Source organism: Quercus suber, unplaced genomic scaffold, assembly GCF_002906115.3.
Source record: "Quercus suber isolate HL8 unplaced genomic scaffold, Cork oak 2.0 scaffold_56, whole genome shotgun sequence".
In the NCBI taxonomy this organism is placed as follows: Eukaryota; Viridiplantae; Streptophyta; class Magnoliopsida; order Fagales; family Fagaceae; genus Quercus; species Quercus suber.
Window position 1 is genome coordinate 598,200 of NW_027069521.1, and position 9,710 is coordinate 607,909.

Here is a 9,710-nt window from a genome sequence, read left to right on the forward strand (position 1 = left end):
TGTTGAATGCCTATGGCTATGTATGCCTTAAGCAACGAGAAAGGTCCATGTGTATGAATGCGTGGAGAAAAACCTTAGGCATGGGATGCAACCATTAGGCATGTCTACATTCTTGACCAGAATCAATATCATATGATCCAACTTTAAGATGCAGATTTTACAATATTACAAAGTGCCATTTCACTCTCCAAATGTAGGTAATTAGTCCCGTAATAGTTGTTACTTCCAATTTGTTTTTCACACTACTCCACACATAATTTGGCTTTCATTAGCGTGGAATAATTAACTTTCCCTTTTAAGTCCCGTCCTCCCAGGATTACTTTAATTCAACTTCAAAGTCTCCCCAATTGGACACTGTCGTTTTCTACTTGGAAATAGAAAGGTGACAACATGCTACCAACAAGTTTTACTTTCAAAAATGTAATACATCAGATTCTATTTCTATTAACAATCCAGCAGATGTCTCATAATCAAATGTACATTCAGAAGTTTACTGATGCACTATAAACCAAGGCTCCAAAGATGTCTTGTACATTTGAAGAGTTAACTGTACAACGTGGTAGTTCTCTAATGACTTCAGTGACTGCAGGATTGATAAAAGAATCAGAAGAAGCTAACCTCAATTGTGAGAATCTAAGCTGTCTACAACAAGGGCTGGTTAATGAGAACTCTCTTCTTTCCACCCTCCATGCTAAATAACCTAACTGGAAATCAAGGAAAAAAAAAATTTAAGCATAATGAAGATTAACTTAAAGAATGGAAATTAAGGCATATATCTTAACATCTGATCAAGGATTGAGATGCAAGGGTTTAACCAATACGCAGGAACTGGATAACCATGTCATGCATGCACAAAACGTGTTAAAATCCAGTGAACCTGGAAAACAAGAAAAGTGCATCAAAAAAGAATGGTGTTACTGATTTTGAACTTCAATGAGTACAAATGGGCTTCAGTATAAAAAGGTATTTGCCAAGTTTGAATACTGACAATGTTATTTTCAGGAACAGTCAAGTAGAATCCTTGAATTGCAATGATAGCCAAGTTAGATGTTACTAGAACAAAAATGCTCAAAGAATGCAATCCCATCCACTCCAACATAGATGTCAAGCATCTGTAACCATAAACATCTACCTGCAGAATAAGGCAGGTAAGCACGTCAGTAATATTAGAGTCTTCTAATGAACATTTACTAGATTAGGAATCTAAGAAATGAACTGGGTACATCTACATGAATGGCAAGAAGTAAATGCATGTTGCAGGGATCATGGTATAATTCCAACACAGTATACTGATAGTAGTAGTATTGTCCATGATAAAATTACAAACTGTGCAAGTATTTTATCTATTTTATCAAGTCATTGATGTTTCATCTCTTAGCAATGACTAGGATTGTTGTATTTCCAAGGAAACATAATACCTTTATTAGGTACATTACATATGTTAGAACTTAGAAGTGAAGATCTGGAAGGAAGTTCATAACCTTAAATGCAGAATGTGTTTATTCTGTCCTAGTATCAATACAATACCTCACTAGGAACAGAGAGCATGGTTAATTTAGAACCATTTAAAGGAACCGTATGAAAAATGAATGTTCATAGAGGACAAATTAAATTACTTCTCTACATCTCCTGATTCGAACTTTGAAGCTGGTACCCACCAAAACTCTCACTAGGAATTTGAAAGGAACCAATTGTTTTAAAGTTCAACATCAAACTTACGAATTTACCTACAGAAAGTTAACCTTCAAAGAGAGAGGATTTGCTTTAAGAACTCACCAACACATAAAATGCACAAAATGTGATCCCCGCTGATGCAGAAGTAATCAGCATATAACTGACTGTATACAGAGATTTATTTAAAGGGATGCCTGACACAAAAATAGACTTATCAGTATAATGGTTTATGAAAGCATACCTAAACTAAAGACAAATTTTCAAATATAGAATTGCTAAAAGACAATGAAGAGCCTGCCAAATCAATCTGTGTAGTAACGTACATGTAGTACTGTCTGATGTTTAAAAGTATTAGCCATTAAAGTGCATACCTATGATGGCAAGGAACAGTCCGAGAACAACTGATGAAATTGAAAACAGGGACCAGTTGTTTAGGCGCCCTTTGTGATCCTGAAAATTATTTGTACAATAAAGAAGACGTCCAAAATGTCATAACAAAAAGTAGAAGACTAAAAAAAAGTTGGAATTTCCTGAAAATTTGATCAATGTGGTAGACAAGACAGCGAAAAAATTGTTTTGAATATAATAGAGAAGAGATAAGCACAATTGATTCCAAGGGTAAGATTTATAGTGTAATCTTTTTAATATTTATATTAATCTCAACAGTTAATGATCTTTCAAGTAATAATGTGTTCCACCACTAAATTTATGTTCTAGGTCCCAAAAGGGTCCTGGATCCTTGTACACCTTGAGGATATGGCACATACTGACATACAGTTGAGGGTTTAGGCAATGCCATCAAGATTGCTCAAATATTTCACCTGTAAGTGAGCAAGAATGTGTCCATATTGAAGTCCAATAATGCAAGTCACAGCTGCTGTTAAGGAGCTGCAAACATTTAAAATGTTTATAAATTAATATCAGTTGAACAATGGACAAAGAAAAGAGCAGTTATTAATGCTAAAGCAAAGATCAGTACTATAAAAAGGACCCAATTATCAACTGTGTTCTTGAATTGGATCATGGGTTGAGGAAAGTGCATGGTAAATATTAATAACAATAAGATATCTATAGTTAACATACTAATAATCAGCAGTGAGATATGAAAAATGCTTGCCAATTAACGAGAGCAAATTATAATCTAGTAGGGGTTGCTTCTAAATTTACTTTTCTTTTATAAGGGGACAACCCAAGTGTCAGCTGTGATGGCTTTGCCCAAAGAATGAATGTTCAAAAATAAGTAGTGAACATGCATAAATAGATTAGCTACAGTGGCAGGTGGTGTAGCAAAACTGCTTGCAAAAGAGGGGAAATCAGCAGTATCATCTATACTAAGCATGCTAAGATGACCTCCTCTTCCAAGGCTCCCTTTCAACCGAACATGTTGATGGTTTATCTTAAGTGAATGAATCACCCAAACAACTCATCATTTGACTAAGCATTCATTAAAGACTTGGGAGATGGTATTCTGAATAAAAATAATTATTTAGATCCACTCATTGATAAATTACCGATTATTCCAAACGCTTAAGTTGTGAAGAAATGATGAATTTGATCATTTAATTAATATACTAACACTCCCCCTTGTGTATGGACCTAGACTCCATAATAAGTGAGACCAAAAAAAGGTTGTACCTAATGCACAAAGCTCACACTTTTTATGGTGTCTTGGAGAGTTCATGGTAAGCAATCTTACCCCCACTTTTTGAATGGAAGGTAGAGTGGAGACAGGGTTCAAACTGAGGTTCATCTATTCTGATACCATGATAAATTATCAATTGTTGTAAAAGCTTGAGTTGTAAGGAACTGGTGAATATTTAATTAATGAATCCTTGATTCTTTTGATAGAAGGGGGTTATAAGTTCTCAGAACATGGACATCAAAGCCTTCAAATGAAGCATATCTGTTCAATTCTTTGTTTATTCAATTCCAACAGCTACTATTTGAATTAAAAAGCCTGAACTTCTGTTAGCTATGACATAAGATAGCAATGACCAACACTGGACACAAAATTTATCTGCCAAACACAAAGACAGCAGGTTGGTGTAAATTGGAAGTGAAACAAACAAAATGTAGGAGCCTAAGAAAGTATGACAGCGAAGAAGGTTTAATTGACCACCTTAAGATACCTTCCGGATCAAAAGGAGCGTGACACCAGGGAGGTGAGCTCTCTGAAACTTGGCCATTGCCAGATATATTGCACTCCTGTAAAATGGATTTGAATTAGTCATCAATGTGTCAAGAATATTGGGAAGCATTCTAATGATAACAAAGTTCAACTTGAATATACCTTCAGGTTTTTGTAACCAGGTTTCATATACAGATGATCAAATCCCAGAATGTAACGGTCGATCATGCCAGCAGAATTGCAGCCAGGTCCAAGATCACCTCTTACACCACATTTCACCTACAATAAAAATTCCAGTCATTTATCAATAAAAAAAAATAAATTCGGTATGTTTCATCTTATCCATCTGGTATTTCAAATCTCAAACCTTGTGGGTTCTATGAATTTAAGGTATAATTAGGGTTAGTCGTTTACTTTCCCTTTGCTTTCACACTGCGTCAACACACACACACACACACAAATTCATGACACCCATTTCATCTAAGCACTTCACACACCATTCCATACTTAAAGCAATATCATCAAGTGGAACAGAGTAATTGAACCATAATAATAAGAAATATGCTGACCGTTGAGAGTGTTCTCACCGTGTAAACATAACTATCATTTGATGAAGGCAATGAAGAGGCTGAGGCTGGTACCATGAACTGCCAATCTGGTACGTATAAAGCATATGATAACCACAAGTATATTGCTGACAGTGAAAACGCAACACACCTACAATTAAGAAAATAAAATTGGGCAAAACACAGGTAGAAACAAGAAATCAAATAATTTTCTGTGTAACTGTGTTAAATAATATGACACATGAAATAAGGAAGAAAACAGCTGAGTGTTTTGAAGAAAATCAAGTGATCTAAATATTCAATAAATGCTATTTTAAGTGGATTTGCAATCTAGATAAGATTAACAGTGGGCAAATGGTATTGGGTAATTCAACCTTTTGGAGTTAAGGTTTTTTGTGCAGTTGGAACCCATCTCCCCTTGTACAAGTAATGAAAATTCATATTGTAAATGCAAATGTGCATTCACAATCATTTTGATGACTCTAACAGAGGTTTTATTTCTTTTCAATTTTTCTCAGTGACATTCAATTCAATGATTTACTCCGGTAATGAGCTATCCCCTACACACATATATTTACCCTTTGTTTTCCCAAAATTTGGTTTAATAATTAGATCAAATATTTGTCTAACCCAGCTTATCAACCTATAAATTGAGGGAGGAGAAAAAATTCTAGGCTTGTATCAAGAAAATAGGAGTGATTACTGAACATTGAAAGTGGAGATTATCATATTTAAAATGAATTTTAATAATAGTGTGAAATAGCCAAAAATTAAGACCTTACCAATGCCAGTAGTAACCTTTGAAAAAACCAACTTCCCTCCATGTCCTATATGGAAGCCATATCTCACATAAAGCCGCAACAACATAGCCAATAGATATCCTCTGGAGAAAATAATAATGAGTTTAGAACAAGGGGATGCAATAAACAGTTGCTTTTCTGCAACTAATTCTACAGCCCAATCACTCTGCCTAAGCAAGCAGCTTCTAAGCTAGTGTGATATGGCCTATCCATGTGATGATCACTTTTTCCTTGGGAAAAGTCAAAGTAAACTCATCAATAAAAAATGCACGAACAAGGAAGAGTACTAGAGGCATGTAGCCATAACTCGCTGAAATGTTTAAGTACTGATTTTGCAGTAAAAATTTTTGAAAAATAATCACATCTTGAATTTGAACGATCATATAAATATATTATCTACTTCACAATATGCTTCTTCCAATCATTCTGATATAAGAAGTGGCTAAAAAAGTTTGAATTGAAATTAAACCATACCTGCAAAATGCCCATCCACCTTATTTTCTCAATGTCAACACCATATGTCAAGGAAGTTACTCCATGCAGATAACCACCTGAAATGAAATGACTCTATATAGTCAATAAAACATAAACAAAAGCATAACTGGCTTCCAACTATGGCACACCTACAAAAGGATCATTAAGATAGACAACTACATAAACCAAGAAGTGAATTCAGCACATCATTGCTATATGGTCCACTACATGGCATACACCCCTTATTTTTCAACTCTGATTTTGTGTCATGTAAAGTACATATCATACGTTGAAAAGAACAATTAACATAATATCTCAAACCCCCAACACATTGCTTTTAGAATTCAGCATGCCCAATAAGCAATGCAAGTTCAAATGGGCCACAATATGAGTAAAGAAAGGGCTTACACAAAAATTTACCTACGATTTTTACCTTGTAAAAAAACACCTAGAAGAAAAAGTTTCGCTGCCCTAAACACTGCCTTCCATGTAGCCTCGACTCTGTTTGTTACTTTCTGCATTTGAAAATGGAAAGCAACCCTTAAATCTTAATCACTAAAAAAATCTGAATGCACTAAATAAACAAGAACCATAAAAATCAAGTAGACCCCTGCATCTGGATGTTTAGAGATATTATGGCCCAAACTCATTGTAGGCATATTTGTAGACTAAGCAAATAATATTTTTTTTTTAATAGATACAATAGGACTTGAACTCCATGATGATTTATTTATTACTTATTTTTATTTTTGATAACATAGAGAACTTTTCTAAAAAAGAGCCCTTTAGACTCGCTTCTAGACAATAAAACCTATTGGCTGCTGACTCTACCCATCAATACCAGTTATCGGTCCTCCAAGGGCATTCACCCCTGATGGGCAATTAACACTAATTGGGTTCTTTTCGATGTAAGTTGGACTCATACCCAAGTCCCTTGCTCGACAACAAGAGACTTAATCAATTAAACAAAAATAACTCTAATCTTACTAGTAGCAACATTTCTTGTAGTGCAAGTAAAGTAACCAATAAACATATTGAAGATGAAAATGAAATAAAAAAGAACAAACTAAATAGTCAAGTTTAATTGGTAGAGAAGTGTATGAGAGTACCTTGTACACAAGTGCAAGAGAAATCCCAGCAACAAATAGAAAGAAAGGCATCACAAAATCAGCCAATTGAAGACCATTCCATGGAGAATGAGTAATTATTGGAAACATAAAGCCTCCATAATCAACTACCATCATCAGCTGCAAAATAAATATACAAAATCAAGCAATGTACTTTTCAAGCTAAAATTAATATTTCAACTACTTTATTAAAAATTACAAAACATATTTCCTAAAAAGGAAAAAAAAAAAGTTTCTTGTGCTACATTTTCTGGGGAACCAAACAGAACCTTAGTCAACAAATACCGTTGACTATTAAAAAAAAAAAAAAAAAACTTGCATTTAAAGCAAAACAAAGATGAACTATTTTGCTATGCTTCAAAAAAAAAAAAAAAAAAAAAAAANGTAGAGGTAGATAATCGGCCATTTTGTATCGGCCGAAAAATCGGAAGCTGTGAGAGAGAGTTTCCGGAAATATCGGGTTTTGTGTAAATTTTGGGTTTTACAGACAGGAAGGCGACATTTTAGTTTTTAGGGGCGTGGAAAATGAATTTGAAATCCTGGGATTTTGGATTCCAGATTCCCGAGCATTTTGATTTCATTTCTTTCGCTGGCTGACTCGGATAGGTGACTAAATTGATTACGTGGCGGAATGGGATTGGCTGGCGGGTGTTAAAGGCCAATCAACGTTGAGAATGTTTCACCTGTGGGTCCTACCTAACAGTATTTGGCTATTTGCTTGCTTTCGGATAACACCAACTAGTCAACTCTTTTTATTTTTATTTTTTGGGCTTCTCTTCACAGCTTTCGACCAGGGGTAGGATTATTAGGTTCAACGTATAGTGAAATTATTGGGAGTGTGACACGTTTTTATTTTTAGACACATATCATCATCTTAATGAGTCTAATACAATAAAAGTATTAGATCCAAACCACCCTTTCAATTAGAGACTAATTACTATTCACAATGGGTGAACCCACAACGGGATAAATCGCTGGTTCAGAGAATTTTTTCAAAGTACTGGTACCAAACTTGTATTGGAGAGCACTCAGTCAAACTCGAGATAGTCATTTTAAGATCGAGTGCTCAACTACTCGGCCAACCTTGGGTTAGCAACTAGTCAACTGAGTCACTGAAGACTCAACTCAACTCAACTCCATGCTACAGAGGACTTTCTCTATTATTTTTAGTTTTTTCTTTTTTAGTAATGTTAAAGATATTTTTTTTTTACTACACTTAATTTTATAAATTTTTACGATTTTAATTCTCAAAAGTAAATTTTTTTTACTGGTTCTCATCTAACTCATTATTATTAATATTATTATTTTAAAAAAAAAAATCTTATAACATACTTATCATACTTCCTTTTAAAATTGTGTTTTGAAAACACAATTTCCGCCAACAATGTAGGTAGGCAAGGGTGTGATAATCATTATTCTTATATTTTATTTATTAATAACAATTTGTCACTTAGCTAGTTGATTTTTTTTTTTTTTTTTCCTCAGTAGCTTCTCAGGCCAATGGAATTTTCTTAATTTCTTATGCTTCTTGCAGTTCAAAAATTCCATCTACCATGTCAGCATTCCATATGCGTGTCCCTTCATCTATCAAACAATCCATTGCAGCTTCCTCCATAAATTCCACATCAAGATGCTACATTTGTTGGGTGTTTTCGTGACAGCCAATAATGTTGCCATATTTTGATAGATTTCCCATTGCCTACCCTCCAACAAGCTCCCTCTAGGACGGCATCACGACCTCTCAAGATGCTTTTCCAAGCATACGATCCTGAAGAGGATTCTTTTGCATCTATTAGAGAACCACGAGGAAAAAACTTCGCCTTGAACACTTTATAAAAGAGAGAGTCCTTATTATGGATAAGACACCACGCTTGCTTTGCTAAAAGGGCATCATTAAAGTGAGCCAAATTACAAAAGCCCAATCCTCCTACCATTTTAGATTTTGTTAATTCACTCCATCGGAGCCAATGAATTTTTCTTCAATCTCCCCTTTGGCCCCACCAATATCTTCTTATCATAGTCTCAATATCATCACAAAGCCTAATAGGAAGTTTAAAGCAACCCATGGCATAGGTAGGAATAGCTTGGGTTACAGATTTAATGGGTACCTCTCTACCGGCTTGTGATAATAACTTGCTCTCCCATTCTTGAAGCTTCCTCCATACCCTCTCTTTTATATAATCAAAGCTCGCATTTTTTCCCCTACCCACAAAAGATGGCAACTCCAAATACTTCTCATAGGATTTAACTTCTTGAAGTTGGAGAAGATTCTTGATATTTGCTTTTGCTGATGTCGACTTGCTAAAAAAGATTGTAGTTTGGCTTTTTTGAAATTTTGCCCCGACAAAGACTCATATTCAGCTAGCAACTTCAAAATATTATTACAATCCTCATAGGTTGCCCAGCAAAAAAGCAAGCTATCATCTACAAAAAACAAGTGGGTTAATTTCGGGCCTCTTTTACATAAGGAAAAACCTTTAAGATCACCAATTCTCTCCGAGTGTTTAATGAAAGCATGTAGACCTTCAGTACAAACGAGGAAAAGGAAAAGAGAGAGGGGATCCTCTTGCCTTATACCTCGTTTGGGATGAATCATTCCCATGGGTTCTCCATTCACCATAATGGAGTATGTCACCGTTTTTACACAACTCATAACAAGAGCCATCCACCTAAGGCAAAAACCCATTCTCTCCATAAGTTTCTCCAAATAAACCCTTTCAACCCTATCATAGGCCTTACTCATATCTAGTTTTAAGGCCATAAATCTATGTCTACCTGAGCTATGGTTCTTCATATGATGGAGAGTTTCAAAGGCAACCATAATATTATCTGAAATAAGCCGATCTTTAGCAAAAGCAGATTGGTGTTTAGTGATTAGGGATGACAGGAATTTCTTTAGTCTATTGATTTGAGCAAATATCTTGTTAAACATTACCTCAAA

At 34.9% G+C, this 9,710-nt stretch overlaps 1 protein-coding gene across 3 annotated transcripts; it reads right to left on the minus strand.

Moving 5' to 3' along the window:
• Nucleotides 1–391: 391 nt before the first annotated feature.
• LOC112010886 (uncharacterized) lies at nt 392–6,914 on the minus strand. Of its 3 annotated transcripts, none has more exons than XR_010628557.1 (13): nt 6,752–6,914; nt 6,076–6,157; nt 5,643–5,719; nt 5,151–5,251; nt 4,390–4,519; nt 3,965–4,081; nt 3,794–3,879; nt 2,496–2,562; nt 2,046–2,124; nt 1,777–1,868; nt 989–1,132; nt 783–877; nt 392–704 (listed from the first exon to the last, which is right to left on the minus strand). XR_010628557.1 is itself a non-coding variant. In XM_065772260.1 (13 exons), exons 1-12 carry the CDS (start codon nt 6,884–6,886, stop codon nt 842–844), a joined length of 1,146 nt encoding a protein of 381 aa, XP_065628332.1. In that variant the 5' UTR covers nt 6,887–6,914; the 3' UTR covers nt 392–704; nt 822–841. The 3 variants fall into 3 exon arrangements, 2 of the variants coding, with proteins under 2 accessions (XP_065628332.1, XP_065628331.1); XM_065772260.1 differs by having other exon boundaries at nt 822–877; XM_065772259.1 differs by having other exon boundaries at nt 816–877.
• Nucleotides 6,915–9,710: the final 2,796 nt, after the last annotated feature.

Excerpts from the sequence above, each read along its gene's own strand:
- LOC112010886 (XM_065772260.1), bottom strand. The coding sequence starts at position 6,886 with ATGATGGTAGTTGATTATGGAGGCTTTATGTTTCCAATAATTACTCAT. Across the intron at positions 4,082-4,389 it reads ATGATAGTTATGTTTACACG|GTGAAATGTGGTGTAAGAGG; the intron begins GTGAGAACACTC and ends TTTTTATTGTAG. Across the intron at positions 1,133-1,776 it reads TTTGTGCATTTTATGTGTTG|GTAGATGTTTATGGTTACAG; the intron begins GTGAGTTCTTAA and ends CTTATTCTGCAG.